The sequence below is a fragment of the Lissotriton vulgaris genome, chromosome 3_1 (assembly GCF_964263255.1).
Source record: "Lissotriton vulgaris chromosome 3_1, aLisVul1.2, whole genome shotgun sequence".
Lineage (NCBI taxonomy): Eukaryota > Metazoa > Chordata > Amphibia > Caudata > Salamandridae > Lissotriton > Lissotriton vulgaris.
In genome coordinates, this window is record NC_141689.1 from 185288772 (window position 1) to 185310917 (window position 22146).

A 22146-nucleotide genomic window follows, 5' to 3' on the forward strand; every position below is an offset into this window, starting at 1 on the left:
GATGGATTTCTTATGGACGATAGCGATTCCTCCTCCTGTGTGGTCGGTGCGGTCCTTGCGTGTGATCTTATAGTCATCAGGGATAGCGATGGTGATGTCTGGGGCGGAGGAAGCGTTCATCCATGTTTCCGTTAGGAAGGCGACGTCTGGAGCGATGGTGTCTAGTAGATTCCATAGGTCGATGGCGTGTCTGTGGATCGAGCGGGTGTTGAGCAGGATGCATTGTAGGTGGTTGGGGTCAGGAATCTGTGGTGTGGTCGTAGCGGAGATGATGTCGGTGCAGCTGAATTTGCAGGAGTAGCAGGAGAATGGTCCATGGGTGTGTCCGGGAGCGGCTTGGACGCAGTTGGGGGAGTGGCCGGGGTTAAGGGCTAGGAGGGTGGCGGCATCGTAGGTAATGCGGGAGGGCTGGGCAGTGCGAGGGGCAGGGGGTCTGGCGCTGGGCGCGGTCCAGGCGCGGACGGGCGTAGACGGGCTTACCTTTGGCGCACCTTCGGCGCGGGTTGGGCGCGGTCGCTGCGCGTGAACGCTGCGCGCGGGAACTACTGTCATATATGGTGGCGAGGGGGGAGGGGCGAGGGCGGGTCAGCTGGGAAGGCGGGAGCGGGGTGGAGACTAGGGCAGGGCGACCAACAACAACAACAACAAAATGGCCGGTGGCCTCGTAGGGTCGATCAGCTGCACTTTACCTTACAAATCGATTGTGAACACAGTAACACGCAGCGCAGAGCGGCAGTGGGAAATGTGGTGCCAGGCAGGCAGCAGCGGCAAGGGCAAGCAGCGGAGCGGCGCAAATTAATAAAGATTATGCAAATCGGTAATTTTAAATCGGCGAAGGTATGCGGAATTAGCGCGATGCAAATTAATCAGGCAGCAATGTAGTGGCAGCCAAAGCGAGCAGCGGAGCTGCTTAACGATACCCAGCAGGGAAGCAGGTGAGTCAGGGAGCAGCGTAGGGAGCGTCCGAGTCCGCTGGAAGCAGAACGGTCACAGCGCGTTAGGGTCAGAGTGCGTAGGTAGAGCTTAGTGGGAGGGCGGGTCAGCTGGGAAGGCGGGAGCGGGGTGGAGACTAGGGCAGGGCGACCAACAACAACAACAACAAAATGGCCGGTGGCCTCGTAGGGTCGATCAGCTGCACTTTACCTTACAAATCGATTGTGAACACAGTAACACGCAGCGCAGAGCGGCAGTGGGAAATGTGGTGCCAGGCAGGCAGCAGCGGCAAGGGCAAGCAGCGGAGCGGCGCAAATTAATAAAGATTATGCAAATCGGTAATTTTAAATCGGCGAAGGTATGCGGAATTAGCGCGATGCAAATTAATCAGGCAGCAATGTAGTGGCAGCCAAAGCGAGCAGCGGAGCTGCTTAACGATACCCAGCAGGGAAGCAGGTGAGTCAGGGAGCAGCGTAGGGAGCGTCCGAGTCCGCTGGACTCGGACGCTCCCTACGTTACATGTCAGTGAAGGTGTCTCGGGCTCTTTTCATGAGCGGCTCCATGAGGATTCCTTGTCTGCCCATGTCGCGAGTCTTTGTAGCCACGAAAAGCTTCAGACTTGCCACAGCTTGGGAGACCATTGGGTCTTCATGGGAAGTCATTTTCTCCATCTGTTGCAAGTCTGGGCAGCCTTGCAGGGCTCCAGACTTGCTAGAGTTTGGTACCATTGTCGTCTTACACTTTGTGGGGCAGAAATCCCTGTGGGAGACCCGGAGAGCGGCACTGAGCAGTCGTTAGGGACTGCACTGTGCCGGAAGGCACTAGATTACAGTATAAAGTGTAGTAGGTGCCTAGGTGCTCCTGTGCCCTACTTTGTTGTCTTAATGCAATCATTTCAACAGGACTCACAGGAAATACTGCATAAAGTGTAATAGGAGTGCAGGTACGCCGCACCCTATATTTTTACTGAAATGTATGTGATTTACCCTAACAGCCTGCATTATTTCCAAAGTACCATACCTGCCAACTTATACATTAATGCCAGGGCCTTGGAGTGGACGGGCTGTGTGCAGAGAGCTGTCTAAGTGACAGTCTGCTCCTTATGAAGCCCCCCCACACCTCTCTTAAATAATAAAATCAAAGTTTCATCCAGACTGTTGCCGAAGTCCTGGGAATTTTTCAGACCTCTTATTAGACATCAACTGGTTACTGCTGGAAATCCACTGTTTACAGTGGTTTTCATCTCATTGTCCCTGCCACCATGTGGTTTTGGTTCCTTACCGGGTGAAAGTAGCCGAAATCGTGTGACACACTGTGTCACCGTGTGAGGTCGCTGGTCTGAAGTACTTAATTGATACATGTTGCATTGGTCTTTTGCGATTCATAAAATAGAAAGCCATTTTATGTAATCCTGTGTGGAGTATCTTTTTGTTGAGTATTTATTGTGTTGTTGTGAGAGTGTGTGCAGTGACGCTTTACACGTTGCCTCTGATGATAAGCGTGCCTACTCTGCGCCAAGCTAGCAGAGGGGAGCACAGGTTATCTTGGGGTGTATCTGACTTAACCTGACTAGAGTGGTGGGTTCTGCCTGGCTGAAGTGCCTACCTTAGAAAATCAGAAGCCCCATCTAACACAGATGGAAATTTTAAAAAAAATGAATACCATAAAACCGAGAGCCCTAATTATAGATAATACTGTCTCCAGACAGACAGCTGGAGCTGTCTGTATCAAAACCGCAAAAGGGAGCACAAACAGCCTCTTGGATTTATGATAATCTTGACTTCACCCTCCTTAGTTCACATAAACGTGCATCTTCCATAATTTTTACAAACCACGTAGAACTCCACACTTCTTTTTCATTAAGACAAAACAAAAAAAATATATCCTGGAAAGAATTAGCAAAACTGCAGAGATTCAACAAGATTCTTAAAAAAATGCTGACTTAGCAATTTCAGAAAGGCAGGAAAACATCTTAAGGATTTAGGGGGCCCGCTGTCCCAGGCCAAAGATAATGTGGGGGTCCCCCTGCACTGAGCAACTCTGAATTTATTATCCATATTCAGCTCATTCACTTCCTCTACAACTATGGTCGGATCATTGGCAGTCCTCTTCCTTGGCCAAGCTCCATCTGGGCCCATCCCTGGAAGAAACAGTCTCAGCAACAACAGTAAAGCCAAAAGGCAAGGGGGCAGATTTACAAGCCCCTTGCGTCATTTTTGCGCCGCAGTTGCGTCACTTTTTGTGATGCAGCAGCAGCGTAATAATGCGGCCCATTTACAACGTGATGCATCTAGGGAGATGCGTCACGTTGTAAAGCCCTGTGTCACTTTATACTTGCGTCAGGTATAATGTATGCAGGGAGGGCGTTCCAACCCAAAAAAAGCCTCGTAGAAGTGACGCAGTGAAATCTACAAGATTTCACTGCGCTATTTCTAGGACGCAACTGTGTCAAATGCTTACGCCTGCTTGAAGCAGGCGTAAGGAGTGACGCAGTACAATGAGGATAGGAATCCCCCTGCATTGCTGGAGTTGCATCGTGCTTGCGACACGACTCCAGCAATGCGTGACTTTTGCGTCAACAGATGCGTCAGAATTTCTGATGCATCTGTCAATCCTTGTGCCTTGGTGCGCTGTATAGTAAATATGGCGCATCCATAGTGGCGCAAGGGATTCTCACAGTGGTGCAGGGCAAGTGGCGCATCTTCACAGATGCGTCACTTTCCTGTAAATCTGCCCCAAGATGTGTGAACAAGGCAGCTGTGCCTCACTGTTGATCCTGTGCATTGAGGGGGTAGTACTGTCTCAGCTCTATGAGGTACTGGGACTCCAAGTCAGGTGGAACGTGACTGTGATAGCACAGAACCAGCAGCGGTACCAGATGGCCAATGCAGTCGTGTAGGGAGCACATAATGCCGCTCTGCAATGCACTTTGACATTGGCCTGCCCTCGAACCCTACCGCGGCAAAGCGCTCTCCAGATGGAATGTGCCCCAAAAGCAGACAGACTACTGATCCGACCAAGCCTTGTGTGGTGTAGCTGGTCTGCGTGTACCATCAGGCATTCGATGCTGATTGGTGCTTTTGTTTGCTGCACCGCCTGAACTGCATGGGACTGGTATTCAGAGAGTTGGTTCATTTGTAAAAAAAAAAATAAGATGCAGCTAGTCCATTTCTCCTGTGAGCTAACCAGGAAAGTAGGGAGAGGATGTGGTGTAATGGCCAGAGCTGACGACTTTGAGTCTCTGTGTCAGCTCAACATCCTGTGATTCGGGGCAAATCATTTAATCTCCCCGTAAATGAATGTGTCCCACTGCTGCTCATGAGAAGCGCTGGTGCTGATGAGTAAGTGCTGGTGTTGAGCACCGGAAACCACCAGCTCAAATTAAGCACTGATTCAGAGTCAGGTAGAACTAGGCTGTGTTTGCCCCGGTTTGGCAGCAGCTCTGCAAGGTTAATGCAGTCACAAAGGAAGCACAAATACCAATTTGCACTGCACATTTAGTGGCAAGTGCTGCACACAGGCAAAGGCCTGTTTAGGTAAACTGGGACTATAAACTCAAAAAGGATAGAGTGCCTGCTGAATCTAACCACAATCAGCCAAGGCTGCACAAAAAAACAGAAAGTAGATCAACAAACTGATTATTTGAAAAGGTAGACAGTCTGTGGCTGTTACAAAAGCTGAAGAAGAGGGGCCCTAGAAAAGTGGGGGCCTGCGCCATAGCCCTCTGTGCCCATGCCTTAAACGCCTCTGAACAAAACAACACAATGTTATAATTAATATCTGTGTGAAGCACAGCGATATTATTTGTACAGAGACCCCCTGATTGAGAAACGTTGTAGATAAACGCATGACAACTTGTTTTTAAAGGGCTTCATACCACACTACAGTTTCTAGGCACTGCAGATAGCTGGTACTGCTACTCCCTGGTGCCCTCAAGAGGCTGCTTCAAAATTATACAATGGAAAATACGGTGTACATTTGTTCTTTTTCTACCCACGAGGTGGCCCTAAGATGTCCTGCGGATTTTAAGCAAAGAAGGTGTTTTCATGTAGCGCTTCATAGCCCTGGCATGGCATCGATACGTTACCCATGGGCTGATTTTCCCTTGATAGACTGAAAGCTTCTCTGCTCTTCCTAGACCCCCGCCGTCCTTAATTAGTCTGACCCGGCAGAGTTTGAGGACCGAGAGGCTCAGACGGGTTCATTCACTTGGGGGTGATTAGAGGCGACCGTCTTATCCGATTAGGCCGTGGTGTCTGGACGCCGGCGTGGGCCGATCAGACCTGCCAGGGCACTTCACTGTCAGAGGCCGGCTTCTGACTAGCCAGGCCGCGGAGGAGATGACCCGCACCATGGGGCCCGAGGGGGGTCTGTCCGGAAGGGGCCCCGCCGCCCTGACGGCCCTGGCTGCTCCAGTCATGCTGGCGCTGATGCTGTGCCCCGGGGCCGGCCTGTCCCTGGAGTTCACCGTCTACCGCATGCAGCAGTACAACCTGCAGGGCCAGCGCCACGGTAAGTCATCCGACGTCTCTGCGCTATATACTAGAGCCCGGGTCGGGGCGGGCGGTGTTAACCTTAGCGGCTCCGCCGGAACATGGCAGTCACTTACTGTCCTTGGAAATGCCCGGCTGGAACTGGAGCTAAAGGAAGCCACATCAGGAGTTTGAGGCGCTGAAAGTGAGCCATGCACTCTTCAGATGGGCGAGGGTTTAGTTTGGGGTGGTGAGGTGACCCCAGTTCTGCCATTTAAGAAGAAACCCCTGTCAGAGGCGCTCGGTTCTCCTGCCTGAGTGTTTTCCCTGTTTCCTGTATTAATGATAAGATTTAAGTGAGGGTATAGTGTATAAACTACCTACCTGAAGTAGCCATAATATTCGGGCAAGTTAAATAAGCAATAACTGCATAATGTGTAATATTTCAAGAATGCACGTGCCAACTAAAACCAGCATATGTCTGTATTGGCGTTTATATAGCGCCAATCTAGCTGTGAAGCAAGGGAACGCTGTACATTACGTGAGGGGTCGGGAGATGATCTCCAATATTGTGCACATCAAGAGGGGATTACACAAATACATTTTACACACATGGAGATTGTGCTTCGCTCAGGATCACACAATGTCGAGTCTAGCACCGAGAACCCAGCCTGGATCCCAAGGTCCCACAGGTGGCAGCTCGAGACACTAGGCACATCTCCTCCCACACAGCGAACAAAGAGGAATTCAACCATAAATACAGGCAAAACAGGCACACACGGACCAACTGAGAGTGGATGGGTTCTGCATAACGTATTGTGCCATTTATACAACACTTTCCTACACCTACCCTTTGGCAAGGCCCCAAAGCACTTTCTGCTTGAAGAAGTAAGTCACGTGGGAACGTGGTCGAGGATACACCTTAAATTGTGTGTTTCAGTGTCTTGCGTTGCGCACATAGATGTCCTCCTCTCTTGGTATAGCTGCCAGTGGCAGTGTTTTACTTGTGGAGTCGAATGCAAAGGGACGCTGAGTGATAGCACTGCAGGTTTAGTTTAGTGTCTAGTGTCTTTTCATTTGAAAGTCATTCAAGCAGGGCCGGCTCCTCCGTTTGAGGGGAGGAGCGTTGCCCCACAAAGAAACGCCCCAGTCCAGAGCTGAAAAATAAAATGGTAACATAGTTTATTTATTATCATTTTATTTTTCAGAAACCGCCCGCCCCGAACTGATTGACAGGATGGGGCGGGGCCAGTGCTGCCGAGTGGCTGCAGGGAGCGGCGCCCTTTAGAATGCGCTTGTCTCTTGAGCGGCCATCTTGCGACGGCCAGCCAGAAAGGCACATTTCAAACTTCTCTAACCTAGCTGTCTTGGTCAGCTGCTTTCCTGAATAGGCAAGCCTCCAGTGCTCTTGAGAGCGCTGAGTGAGGCCGATTCCTCCAATTCTCGCTCTGCTCTCATGCTGGTGAAAGCAGCACCAGGATTGGTTAGGGGTGAAGGAGCCAGGTTCCACATTCTAGATTTACTCTGGAATCCTAGGCCAATGTCTCTTTTTGTCTGCATGAAAGTGCGGAAGGGAGGAAAATTGTTAACAAATTACTCATTACTGTTCCAATGAACTATAACTCAGAAGAATCACAGACTCCTGATCCATCGTTTAGGTAGTTTATTAAAAATACAAGAACATTTGAACATACAAACACCTCAAGACGAGGGTGTAGAAATAGATTGGAACTAATACAGAGCCAAATCTACGAGTGAAATTGTGACGGGGCAGCATGCACAGAATAACGAGTTCCAGAATCAGGACACAGAATATGATGGGTCTGACGTCAAAATGTCCCTTAATTGGAGGTTCGTAAGTGAAAACCGTTAGTCTATCCCTACTCGACCGCTAATGTGACTTCCCTACTTAGCATTTCCCAGGCAAGTTCTATAAAGGTGTGAGCTCTTGAAGGCTTACTAAGAAGTCCATTCATGTTGAATGGGTGGGGTAGCATAAAGCAACAGAGCTCGTTCGAAGATGCTTTCTCTCTCAAGCAAGGCAGACTTTTTTTCCGGACTCTGTCCCTAACTCAGAACCTTCAGGTAGCTTCCCAGAATTCATTTCAGCGTCACCCCATCCGAGCAAGGCACCTCCTTGTAGGTAACTTTCCATATGTCAGCGATGCTCCCAGGCCTTGACTCAATGACCTTGATTCCCACACTCTCTCCTATGAGAAAGAACACAATTCAGACCTACAGAAATCGGCCAACATAAGAAATGGCATGCACTTTTATAAAGCACACGTATAAGTGAACATTATTACTACACATTTAAATCAAGGCACACTAATCCTGGAAATTTCATTAGCCACATGTACAATTCTACACATTAAGGTTTTCATCTGGCCACATGTAATTGCAATGTTGATTTCTTCACGTTTACACTGAAATACCTCCAGCAGTTAATTTTTCACGTTATTACAGTACACGATCTAATGACACAAATGTTAACACAATAAAGGATTTTACGCTGGCGCAAACTACTCATAATTATAATGCACCCCTACAAATGAAAGAGCGAAATGGTGCTCTATCATGGGAGTTGGCTGGGTTCCACATTGGATCCTGCCTTCAGAGAAGACTGAAGGAGGAGGATGTCGTGTTGTGCAGGGAGGAAAGTATATTTTCTCCCCCCTCCCTCCCCCAGCTTCACCACCCTCTGTACATGCCAGCTGCCACTGCAGTTAAGTTCCCATTTTAGAAACAGGGAGGTCTCACAATCCCTCCAAGCTCCAGACGACTTCCCCTGTTCCCCTCTTGCTTCCGGAGCATGCTTCCCTGGACAGAGAAAGCCCCCCGAGGAAGGTGAAGTTGGTGGTGGTACACCTAGAAGCCCAAAGTCTAGAGGCGCTGTTATCCCACCAAGAATGCTTTATCGACGTATGGATGCGCTTATGAATGTTTTTTTTGATAAACACATTTTTATTGATTTTATCAAAAAATACCAGCCTATCATCAAGGTTCCATGATAACAAAAGAATGTATACAATGGTCTGGACGAACCAGAGGTCAAGTACATACAAATCAAAAGGACAGCATCTGGAGAATCCCCTAGAAAACTAAACAAAAGCCCCCCAACCACTTCCCCCAAACCCTACGATACTTCTTGGGGCAACCACGTGCTGCATACATTGTTTTCTCTTGTGCGGCGCACCTATCGACCCCGGGCTGCCACTTCCCCACAGTGGGAGGGTTAGGAGCGCTTATGAATGTTACATGAACAATAACTGTATGAGTCTGCACACCTTGAAACTTGCAGTCTTGTGCTCTTATAAAACCACCCGGCATTGACATCACCTGCCTCGGTGCTCCCTCTATCTTTACTCAGGTGTGTGCTTAACTTATGGAAAAATAAGTGCCAGAGTCAAATATTTCTCAAGAGGCCCCTGCAGCTTTACCCACCCACTCTCACTGCCAGTGCTGCCAAATGCCAGTAACAGTGCTACCTACTTACCACCACTCTCCTACAGAAGTTACAGTATGGACTACGTCTGGCCATCCATAGGTGTAAGAACCGCTTTGAGTTGATGGTATTATTATAGCCTTATAGCCCGCCGTAGAGGGCTATACTGGCTATTAAAGGCCCTCTCCAGCGTTAAAGGCCCCGAGCCGAAGGCGAGGGCCTTTAACAAGGGAGAGGGACTTTAATAGCAGTATAGCCCATCTACGAAGGGCTATAAGGCTATTAGAACATTCTGTCACTAGAGGGCAGAATGTTCTAACAAAAAAAACAAAGCCTTCAGGGAGCGTGAGGGGATTGGAATCCCCTCAGGTTCCCTGAAGCCTTTGTTCACAGCCAGAGCTGTGAACAAAGAAACATTGGAATGTTGGAGCTCCAGGCTTACACCAGCCATTAGAAGCCCAGAGCACTCCATTGTTTTCAATGGAGCTCCCAACATTCCAATGTTCTAATATTTTTTAATGTATTTTGTATTGTTAAATGGCCTGCTAATGTTTGAAAATAGAAAGAGTGTGCCACCATGTGATAGACTGTCATAAATATGTGCTGATGTCAAGAAATATTAGCTTGTGCTGACCACCGGCAAACACTGGCACAAATTAAGCACTGTAAAAGCAAACCAGCAATAATCCCATCATGACTATCCAGACTACTCCACTCTGCTCTGTCTATTGGCTGCTTTGCCACTGCTCTTTGCTGTCGCTGTCCTCCTCACTCCCATCCCAAGCACTAAACGCTGGGCTTAGAGGGAGGGGGCAGAGTACTCCACACTGCTGAGAGCACCATGGCTTGCTTCACCCAGCTGCTCCTTCTAATTGGCAGTGAATGATCAGGGAGGGAGTGAGACAAAACAGCTAAGTAGGAAGGTAAGGAGGTGGGGAGATGTGGCTTAATGGCTAGAGATGCTGACCGTGGAACTGGGGAATCCAGGTTCGAGTCTTGGTGTTGCCTCAACATCCTGTGATTCTGGGCACATCACTAAGGGACACATCTACGACCGTCTTTAGCAGTCACAAACAGCGAATCAGGCCATTTGCAACTTCTAAAATGGGCTGTAGCATGCATCAACCTTATTTTGCAAGTCAGTAACATGCTACTGACTCGCAAAATAGGATTTGCGAGTCGTTAAAGGGGCATGCCAAGGGCGGCCTTTCCGAAAAGCAGATCGCAGGGGAATGTATGATTGTTTTGCGACCGAATTGCGGTTTCAAAACAAACGCTGTATACCGCCTACTTCAAGTAGGTGGTAAGGCAGTCACAAACATGAAGCGATCATCTGGGGAACCCTTCCCCTTTGTAATAAGCCGCAAAAACGTTTTTTCAAGAGCAGGCAGTGATCCTAGAGACCACTGCCTGCTCTTAAAAAATGAAACAAAAACGTTTAATTTTTCTTTTTATACATGCATCCTGTTTTCCTTTAACCAGCTTTATTCAACAAGCATTTGCAATGCATCGATCTCGCATTTGTCATAGTTAGAGCTTTTGGCATTGTAAATGACAATGCCTTTTATCAATGTGTTTTGCTTTGGAGTGGAGTGGATGCACGTTGTTTGGAGTGGATTTTTGTGGGTTGAACTGGAATTGTTAGCTGTGGAATTGTGTGGGTTGGAATTGTGTGGTGTGTAGTGTATTTGTGTAGTGAAATTATGTGGAATGGTGAACAGATCATTATTATTATTATTATTAATTAGCATTAGATGGAGCGCATGGATACCGTTAGGCATCCCAGCGCTAACACCAGCAAGCAACAGTTGATGATGTTTACCGAAGGGTCTGAAATAGCCATGTTTTCAATTGTTTCCTGAACGAAAAGGGGTGAGTTGTTGCATAGAGGAAGATCGGAAGAGTATTCCATAGTCTTGCCGCATTATAAAAGAACATGCGGCCTCCGGATCGGAGTGAGTGCTGCACATAATAGACAAAAAGGAAGATAGAGAGGGATAGGTAGTTTGTGCAGGAAGTGGTGAATGAACTCCAGACAGAGGAGCAGAAAGAGTGTGTGAGAAAGAAGGGGAGAGCAGGCCGCAGTCGCATAAAGGAGCCCCTTTGTACACAAAAGACACCCTTAGAAGAGGAGGAGAGCGTGAATTTGAGGGATGGACATTGTTTAAAAGGCACGGAAAAAAAACTGCGCTTGAAGACCTGTAGTAAACCAATATGACAGAAGCTGGCAGAGAGCATGAAAGGGTAACAGAGAGAGTGAAAGGTTCCTTTCTTTAGAGGACCCGTACAGGTAGGGCAGAAACAGTGCATGCTTTCTTTCTACAGAGGACTAGTACAGGGAGGGTAGAAACAGTACATGCTTTCTTTCTATAGAGGACCGGTACAGGTAGGGCAGAAACTGTGCAAGCTTTCTTACTATAGAGGACTGGTACAGGTAGGTCAAAAACTGTGTAAGCTTCCTTCCTTTATGCAGGTAGGGCAGGTAGGGTAGAAAAGGTGCAAGCTTCTATTTTTTTAGAGGACCAATGCAGCTAGGAAAGAAACTGTGCAAGCCTGTTATAGGTAGGGCAGAGCAGTACACATTTCTACACCACAGAACATGTACATGGATCTCTGAATATCCTTGCTCAGGAGGAGATTTCACCATCTGTACTGTTGCTTCCTCCTCTCAGTAAATGAATCCTCTCTTTGCACTGATGTGTGTGTTTGTTATGGGTGTATATGACTATGCACAAGATATCCCTGCCATTGCAGTATTGCTCCAGTTGTACACTTGTGGGTACCACTTGCTTTCTAGGGAAAATGTTATTGCCACTGTTTGCCATCTTCGTATATCAGTAGAGGGTGCCAGACACCAAGGCATGGGTTAGAACAGGGCTTTGCAGCCCCCAGGATTAGTTGCATAAGATAAATAAGGAACAACTATGGCTTTGTTGTATGTAATATTAAAAATGCTTCTGTTCTGAAATGATAAGACTATGAAAAAACTATAACAAGTCTCTTTGAAGTTACCTCAAAAGCAGTGAAGGGTGGTACTGCTGCAGAGTTAAGATTTATTTAGAGAGCCCGATACAGACTTGTCTCAGCCCCTGCTTTTTAGAACTACAGGTGCTGAGCACCCGCGGGACCCGGCCCACTTAAAGCACTGCCACACTGTCTTATTGGGCTCCCAGTTCAGATTCACTGTACAATACCTGGAAGTCCTCTCGTAGGATCATGCTTCTTTCCAGATGTCAGGTCCAAATATTTGAGCAAGGTCCGGTCAGATTCCAGGTCTCTCTGTCACAGTTCCCATGTGCAGAGGATCACATCACTCAGAAGGGGGCAGGTCATTGTGCCTCTGAAGCCGTGAAATCCTTAGCCGGTCACCGAGAAACAATTCTGTCTGGTCTGCTGAGGAGGATGGTTACACCATGCCCCTGCTGCTCCGTAGCTTTGTCTCGAACCTACTGCAACGAAGGAAAAGGTGATGGCAGCAGCAACCCTGTGTTTTTGAACCACACAGGACACCTGGTCACAGGCAGAAGCGAGCACTGTACACACACCGAGGAGGATGTGTGGCTTGGCAGGTAACCCGAGTGCAGGTAGAGAAGATTTTGCCTCGCCCACTGCCCTCCCAGAGACTCTCTCATCCCCATTGAATGTTGCATTTTAACCACTATCAGCCCGCGCCTTGAAGCTCGAAGCACACCCGTATTTTTGCAGTGCAAGGGAAGAGCTGATATCACCCCAGGGGCTACATCACATGCACAGTGCACCGGTGACAGCAATATGCGACAGTGAACAGAAAGTTTGTCACCAGCTTCTGGTCTTTGCGCTTCCTTTTCGGGCCCACCTACAACCAGGCACGGGCACCTGACTTCCGGGTCGCGCTGCTTTCTCTGGCTCCAAAGTGCGGGGTAGGCTCCCGCCTTTAACTGAGCACAACTGCGGGATGGGCTCTCGCCTCAAGGAACACAGACTGCTCACAGAGTGGCACAAACTGCACTACTTTAAAACAAGCATTTGCAATGCGATACGACTCGCATTTACGCGAGACGTATTGCATTAGAAATGGGAGTGCAGGCTTTTAAGAAGGCACAAACGGGAGTGGAGAGGGTGATGGGGGGCGAGAAGTGAGAAACTGAGGGAGGGGGCGGGGACACATGGCAGAAAATAGTGTTGGAGTAAAGGGGCTAATAGCCAGGGAAGGATTCAAATGACAACATGTCTATCAGGAGGAGGAACTAACAAGCCTAAAACCAATCAGAAGGCAGCATTTAGGATATAAGCCAATCAAAAAGATGGGTGGAGAGTGGGCGGAACTTCCAGAAAGATTCCACGCTATAGTATATACTGCATGACTCACATAGACAGCTCAAGCGCTGACCTAAAATGCAGTCACAGACATGGAGGTCTACTGACCCCAGTATGCCACCATCCCTGTGAGTGTCTGCCATTCCCAATGGGTCGCAAATTGTGACCTGACTCATGAATATTAATGAAGCAGGCCTTCTGCGACCCATTTGAGAATCGTAAACAGTGTTTTAGAGACTGTTGTACATCAGTTTTTGCAAGTCGCAATATCTGCTGGTCGTACAGGTGGCCCAAATCTTCCAGCGCCTTAAAAAAATCAGACTTCGTGTAATGTATTTGTGCTGCAAAAATAAATGAACAAAACTGCTGGGATGGAAAAGGAAGGGTTAAAAACACAATCTCATGCCCTCCCTCGAGGCCAGTGCTAAGAAGGTAGGAAAGGAGCTTAGATAGGAGAGTGCGAGGGGATAATTCTCTCTCTAGACTGTCCAGTCTCCCTGTATCTAGCAGGTCTGCGTCACAGCCAGATTATGTGCCCCATTTCATGCCGAAGTCATTTTAGGGAACAGGACAGCTAAAGAGACATGTATCAAGTAATCCTTTTCGTATCTGTGTGGATGAGGGGCCGCCCTCGTGACTGTTTACCACCTCAGGGTCCGAACCTGTCAATCAGGTCATTCTCCAGGAAAGATGACATTGCGAGTCTGATGCTAAAACACTATCAGGTACATGCATCAATATTGCTTTTTGCGATTCCTTAATTGCGAAAAATAAGGAATCGCAATTAAGGAATTGCAAAATGCAATGCATCAAGAAATCGCTAAATAAATTGCGATTTCTTAATATTCCTTAATTGCGACTCGCAAATTGCGAGTCGCAATTAAGGAATACCTCCCCATTCATTCCTATGGGCCTTAAGGCCCATAGGAATGAATGGGAAGACATTCTCAATTTGTGATTAGCAATTAGCAAATCGCAAATTGAGAATGCGATTTCAAGGGTGCAGGGGTGTCCAAAGGACACCCTGTTTCACCCCTGAAATCAATCTGTGCGCATATGTTGTGCACACACAGGGCATGTGTGTGCACAACTTGAAACTTTGAAAAATGCACAAACGTGCATTTTTCAAAGTTATCGCAAATTACCATGAGGTTCAACCTCATGGTAATTTGCTCCCCCTAATTGCGAATTCGCAATTTTTTTAGGTTTCATGCATTGCATTTAAGGAATCGCAAAATGCGATTCCTTAAATGCAATCGCAATCTGAGAATTCGCAAATGTTTGCGAATTCTCAAATTGCGAGGGCCTTCACCCTTCATGCATTCAAAAAGCAGATTTTGCGATCGCAAACGGCCGATTTTTGCGATTCGCACCGTTTGCGATCGCAAAATCCTTTGATGCATGTACCTGATTGTGAATTCGGTACTTTTTTCGCATAGCGTTTTGTGAGTGAGCAAAAAAGAATTTAAAACGCCCCAAAGTGTGTTGCAATTTGAATTCACCATTACGAATCGAAACTCACGTACTGCGAACCCTTTCGAGGTTCAAGGGAAAGGCGGTGCCAATGGGACGCCCACCCCACCTTAGCCGCTCACAGGGGAAAGTGCAAATGCTTTATGACTTATTTTTCCACCTCCAAGCATGGAACGACGTCTGACGGTCAAGGGCATGAGGTAACCATTACAGAGTGAGCTGCCAACACTGGACAGCTTGCAGTGTGTGTGCAGGCTGCAGACACCCCCAGCGGACACCTTTCCCACCTGCTCTACCTGACTTCTGACTCTCAGTATTCTACTGTTTGGGGCATTGTGATCCCATTTCAATTCAGTAAAATGCAAGGGGTAGCTGAAGTGACATCACATAACCACCCTTTGACCCAATGATATCACAGGAAATAATATCACATGATCTTTGACGCTGAACCATCCCGGATAGCGATGTCATATTACGTTAAAATCCTGATAACATCACATTAACTGACATTACTTAAGTCAAGAGCCCTTTCAATGATATAATTGCAAAACAGACACTATCTATCACAGATATTTGTCCATTTTATATACCACCTACATGTTAAATATGTTGCTGTCATATGATAGGAACATTATACGTTTCTCTTTTTATTGCATGGAAAATTATTTGTTTGTTGTAGGAGGAGAATATATAGTGCATCAAAAACATAAAACAACAATGGGAAGACAAATTATTTATACCACAAACTGCCATGATATAATGGTTTCCCTAATGCATACCCCAAGCATAAAATATAGAAGACGAAAAAAATAAAAAGACAAGAGTGGTTTTGTATTTCTTCATGTACACCATATATTGAATGTGAAGTAAGTTATGGACATAAATTATTGATTCAGCATTGTAAGCATTTTTTAAATGCATCATTTTCCATTTGTTCACAATAATACAGTTTAGCGACATCTTGTTTAAAAATGAATATATTTTAAAATCCATTTCTTTTTTTATAAGAGGGTATACTTTGAACCGTTGTATGTCTTTGTTTTGTAGAGCAAAGACTTTATTGTCTAATGATGCTGCAGAAAGAAAACAGTGCACATCACAGCACTGTTTACCTCTTCTATTCTTGGCATTGCCTTTGCGACCCCTGTCTGGGGACAGGGGTCGCAAAAGCAGTGCCAGGGGTCGCAAGGGGCAAGCCAGGGGTCGCAGGTGTGACCTATAATTGACGCCCATGTGTGACAGCTCAGGTGTTGTAATGCAGGCACATTGAGAATGCAGATGACGGACCGAAAGTCTGCAGTCCAAAGAGACCCTTGTCCGCGCACTCGCGAATCAGTGATGCTGGAGCAGTGTTCAGAGTGGGGGTGCTGCCATCAGTGTGGGGATGTGAAAAATCAAGGAGTTACATTAGGGACAACTGAGCAAACAAGCCATACCAATGCGGAAGGAATATGGTCGGCTTGAAGTATGTGTCCAGTGAGTCAGTTTGAAGCGCATTGTCCCAAATCTAGGAGTGAAGCATGGAGTGGTGGGTGCTACAATGTGCAAAGAGCACTTTTTCCTTTGAAATGTCGTCTTGAAAAGGCCTTCACATTCAATTTGCATCTGGCATGCCGCTTTACTGCCATACTTATACGCCACTCAAAGAACAACTTGTGGGAATTTGATTTCTATGTGTATTTATGACATAAGTAAAGTGTCTTCGCTTGTGTAGGACCCTATTAAAATCTTTGTATCTATTACTATTCAGAATGAGAAAAAAACATTATCTATTGTTTGTTGTTTATTTGCTGATGGCATATCATTTGCTGGCTGCACATATTTACGATACTTCTACTAAAGCTGTTCGCACTGTTTAAATCCCATTCACTGTCAGGATCTCTTCCTGCTAAAAAGGCAGACAGCTTCTAACAGTATGCTGGAAAGCTTGCTTTTTCTTACTTAGTTGTGTGAAGCAGATGCTTTAGCCTTAGAACGTTTATGGCATTTCCTATACATGCCTCAGTACCGTTATTTGAACCTTGTAGGCATTATCGGATTGATTTTTTCAACTTAAACTATTAGGTCATTATGCTCAAATTCTAAATTTTGAAATAAACATTGCGCGTTAAAAATAAAGTTAATATACAAGAGCTATGCTCTATTTTACTACTAAATAGGCAGTCACAAGTGCAGTTACCTTGCAGACAACAAGGTCATGATTTGAATGGTGCAGCAGGTGCAGTGGCACTGAACCCTAAAATTGTCAGAACTCCTTCCATTGCTATATTTTATTACTGTACAGGCAATAACAATTGCAGTTACCTTGCAGTTAAAAGGGGCTTAATTTAAATGGTGCAGCAGGTGCAGTGGTACCAGGGCCAACAGTTGTCAGAACTCCTCTGAGCATCTAATACTGCTTTATTTCACAACTAAACAAGCTGTCACATTTGCAGTTATCTAGCAAGCACCAGGGTCATGATTTCTGTAGTGCAGCAGATGCATAGGCACCGGGACCAAAAGCTCCAGGCAGCCCGCTAAACACTGATTGTTGCTATACGTTACTACTAAACAGACAGTCACAGGTGCAGTTATCTTCAGGCATATGGTGCAGCAGGTGCACTGGCACTAGGCCAAAAACTTCTCTAAACACCTAATATTGCTACATTTTACAACGAAACAGGCAGTCCCGAGTGCAGTTGTCTTGTCAGCAACAGGGTCATTTATTCAAAGGTGCAGCAGGTGCAGTGGCACCGGGTCCAAACGTTGTCAGAACTCCTCAAAACACTCAATATTGCTATATTTTACAACTAAACAGGTAATCATAAATGCAGTTATCTAGCAAGCACTAGGATCATGACTTCAATAGCCCAGCAGGTGCAGTGGTACCGGGACCAAAAGCTCCAGGCAACCCACTAAACACCTAATGTTGCTATATTGTATTCCTAAACAGGCAACCACAAGTGCAGTTACCTTGCAGACAGAGGGGTCATGATTTGAATAGTGCAGCAGGTGCAACATTCAAAAATTTGCTATTACTTAACCACACTATACCACTAGTAACAGAACAATATACTGCCTTTTTTGTGCATAAACAAGTCATAACACTTTAACAGACTTTCTGTAACTTAAATTTACAACTACTCAACAACCTACAACTTATAACAAAAACCAGCTTATTATTAATCACATAGGTGAAACCTAATGCATTTACCAATGCTTGTTTGTAATGTCGAGGACTTTGAGAGTTTCAATTGCTTTTGATTAGCAATTCTCATGAGATAACTTGTGCTGTCAACCCTTGAACCCTCTTGATCAAAATTTAGACTAAATAAGATGAATTTGATGTGACTGTTCCAACATGGCAGTGTATTCCACATCAAGAAGTAGCCAGAGCACATAACTTTATTCGGGCAGAACTGTCATCACTGAACACTGGGAGTGAGCGTGGTAGGTCCTCTGGTCGCGGAGTTGATATGGCTGATGGGCTTTTTGAGTGGCACACATTAATAGTTGTCTCTCTGCACTCACAATCCGTTATTGAGGCACTACTCTGTTTAGCAAACATGTATTTACAGCTTTGCCTGACCCAGACATGGCCTCTGTCAGGAAACAGACTCCTTAACCCCTTCGCTGCGGCCGCGATTTTACCGCTGTACAGTAAACAAAAGAACAGAGCGGGGCCGTGACGAACCCCAGCCGTCATCAGCACACGTCCACCGCGGGGCGTGACGGCTGGGGTTCGTCACCAGCATGGGAGGGGTTAAAAGGGCCCTCTGGTGAGTGTTACAATACATCTCAAAACTGATGCCTGTTGTTGTTAATTGTTAGAGTTGCACGACTGGGTAAACAGAAGTGTGTATTTCTCTACACTCAGTGACCTCTTTACACAAAACAAGCTGTCGACACAGGTAAATACCATACAAGTAATAGACATGTCAGGCACAATGTTTGTGTCCCTCACCAAAGATCAGAGCCGGCCCTTGCTCAAATAGCACGCTGGGTGGAAAAACATTTGGCGCCCTCCCTGCGGCTAGTGAATAAAACAAAGTAGTAAGGGGTTCATTTTATTTTTACAGGTCATTCAGACATCAAAACAGTGACTGACCTCTGAGCACAAACATCTATGCCCCCACCCCCAAATATTCTGATTCACTCACAGCATAGGTCGATCACACCAGTGCCAACTTGTTGGTGGTGCAAATGGCGGTGTTGGTGTGTGTGTGTCGGCATGGAGGGGGTGAGTGGGAAATGTCAAGTCAAAAAGGCTTTATTTCGATAAAAAGTTATCATAAAAGTTTCACATAAAATTCATGGGTACATTTAAAAAAAAACAAAGTAAACAAAGTACAAGAAATTTATGTGCAGACAGTTTTTTAAAAAAGATTTCAATGTTTTTAAAAGGAATCATTTCATAGATTATTTAAGAAAGAATTAAACAATTGATTTAAGCCTTTTGGCTCTGATGGACCAGGCCCATGATAAAAATTTGGCAAGAGCACAAGCATAAGTAGTGCGACTATCAGACATTAGTATGCGTATTGCGTCCGTATGACACCTAGTGCCCAGCTGGCGGCATAAGTGTTTGAGCCATATCTTCCTTGGTAAGGTATACTCTCCACATTCAAACATGAAATGCGCCACTGTCTCTGGTCTGTCTAGACATACTGGGCAAAACTCTGTCGTTTGTGCAAGCAGTTTCCATCATGAAGAAAAAGCATACAAAGGGAGAGTTCCTGCTCTAAATTTAAAATAAAGGACCCTATCAAAAGGTTTTTCGATAACATCTAAGTATAGTTCCCGTTTTGGTAGGTCCTTAAACTTCAAAAAATCTTCAGTGAGTCTGCCCAAGGAAGCATTAGTATTCCGTTGTAGCGCAATCCAATTCCAATAAAGTTTCTTGAGAGTTGCCTTTGGGGGAGAGGATCTATTTGCCCACGCATCATTTAGGCCCAAGTTGAATAGCAAGGTTTTCATGTCGCTCAGCCATTTAATTTTGTGCCACCCTGGTAGTGACATGATTTCTGAGAGACCTTGCGCGTATTTACCAAGTTCGTGCACTCGCCACAGGCGTGCCCATGGGGAATGAGCGTGAGTGGGAAATGGGACAGGATAGAAGGCTGTTAATGGGGTGTAAAGTGGCACCTGCAGCAGGTGAAAAGGATTAAAAGCAGTCCAGTCAGTATCATTAGAGTCAAGTACAAGGGAAGGTGCTGCCTGCAGGACTTTAATGCAGATTGCTCCGTGCGCCCCTCTGAAAATTGGCGCCCTGGGCCAGGAGCCATCTCGCCCACACTGAAAGCCGCCCTCCAGGAATCTTTATTTAGGTGGGCTAAGGGTGCATTTGGGTGGGCCACTGCGGGTTCAATTTGTCGCATATATGTCTAGCCAGGCCTGCTTCAGGGCCCTCCTTTATCTCTTCTTAGTCTTACAAGGCCCAGTAAAACAGACTCTTTTCCAAATCTCTTTCTAAATATTACCACTCTTAAAAAGTGTTTTTTCCATGTAATGTTCCTTTGATGGGAAGAGGAGGTTTCTGATGTGGGAGTATCAGGCAAGTGACACCCCTCACCCCCTCTGTGCGAGCCCTCAGGGAGAATCCCTCTTCATTACTACCTCCACCTGACCCCGGACTCTGCAACATACTCCCTTACAGGCTTGATTATCCACTACTCCTCTCCAGTGCACCTTATCTCACAGCTGACCTTGGGCCCCAGCACCCTCAGGCTCCACTTTCATTTTCCCCGGTAAAAAACATTAGTGAAATCACCTTCAAACTTAAAACATTGAATATAGTAGTAAATATAATTAGCACACACTTTAAAGTAAGTTCCACAGTAGCCCTTATGATCCGAGTGCTAATTAAATAAACAAAAATAGAAAGGCCATTCAGGGCTGATGCGAAAGTTTTTTTGGGCGCTGCACCAATAACCTCTGTCTCCGTAAATACCTTGACTACCACCTTCCAACAGTGCCCCTCCTCCCTCCATGGCCCCCTCCTCCTTATGACCTCCTCCTCAAATTCCCTCACTGCCATCCTACACCAGTGCCCTTCATCTCTCCCTAGCACCCCCCTCCACCCCATGACCTCTTCCTCGGATTCCCTCACTGCCACCCTCCAACAGTGCCCCTCATCGCTCCATAGCCCCTCCCACTACCTCTTCCTCAGATTCCTTACGAAGCCCCTCTCTCATATGCATTTCATTTGTTATATAGCGCTACTCATATCAGTGTAGTGTGTGTCAGTACTTTACACCACGCACACATTAAATAGAGACAATGAAGCATACAAGTATGTAAATCAGTCTACAGGGAATGTGAAATAAACCAATGAGGATTACAAGGTGTATGAATCACATGTCATCCATACTGGTGGGCAGTATATTTTAAGAGGGTTTGGTCTGGGGAAACACAACCTTAGGATTTAAAGAGTAATCCATGTGGGTCAGCTTTACTGATAAAAATGTATATATGCCCAAACTTACTCATTTTAGCAACATTAGAGTAATGAAAGACTGGGGAAGTTTTAACTATATCACAAAACAAAAAAGTGTAGTTCAAGCAATATCATTCATGTTTGTGTGCAGCTCTTTGGTGACAGTTCATTGGTCATTGTCCTATGTTAGGATTGTAACTTCTGAACTGCAAGTAACAGAAGGATCTCTGTGACAAAGGCAGTAACCCACTGAGCTAGCCACATAAATACAGTTCATCTGCATTTAAAAACTACTAGCAGACATCCAGCAGGATCATTAATCACCAGCGTTATCTGGGCATTTTGTATTGTCTTATTGTTGTCCTGCATCGGCCAAGACAATGATAACAAGCATTTGCAATGCAATAGGTCTCGCATTAGGAAAGTTTGAGCTATTGGTATTGTAAATGACACATTTTTTATTTATGTGTTGTTTTTGAAAATAGCGAAATTAATAGCGTTGTCATTTACAATGCCAATAGTTATAACTTTCGCAAATGTGACACCTATAGCATTTGTAATGCAATATGTGTTGTATTTACGTGACTTACATGTATTGATATTATAAATAACAATGGCTTTTAATTTTTTTTCAATAATTAAGACATAAATAAAAGTTATTGTAATTTATAATGGCAATAGCTTAAAGTTTTGTAAATAACTTTTGTGAAGATTATGTTCAGTGGTTGTGGTTACGGTTTATGCAGTTGCAAGGTATTTGTGTGGAATTAAGGGGGAAGTCAAGTGTGAAGGTTTACTTGGAGGAGTAGGGAGTGAATGGAAAGGTGGGTGTGTGTCTGTGGAAGAGGGGGGCAGGAGAGGGGAGAAGCAGAGTGGGTGGAGGAAGAATCATTGTGAATTGTTGAGCCACAACCGCCTATGTTAAAAGCGAAACTATAATCTGAGGATAAAACATGCTGTCAGCGGCACAGCAAAGTTTTGCTCATGGCGGCACGTGGCAACTGTGCGAGGGTGTACTGGTGGTCGGTGACCGTGTGTGAGGGTAAAAGAAGGCTGAGAACTTGACGTGTACAAGTCTGTGTTTGTGATGGTGAGCGAGGAAGGGGCAGTGT

The 22146-nt window shown here is 45.9% G+C and overlaps 1 protein-coding gene across 1 annotated transcript in view; it reads left to right on the forward strand.

Moving 5' to 3' along the window:
* Window positions 1–5285: 5285 nt before the first annotated feature.
* The window catches only part of LOC147726184 (BOS complex subunit NCLN-like), a 212513-nt gene continuing 195652 nt past the window's right edge, over window positions 5286–22146 (forward strand). The window contains exon 1 of the mRNA XM_086960282.1: window positions 5286–5445. Within this exon, the coding sequence (XP_086816408.1) occupies window positions 5286–5445 (160 nt within the window). The remainder of the gene's footprint in view (window positions 5446–22146) is intronic.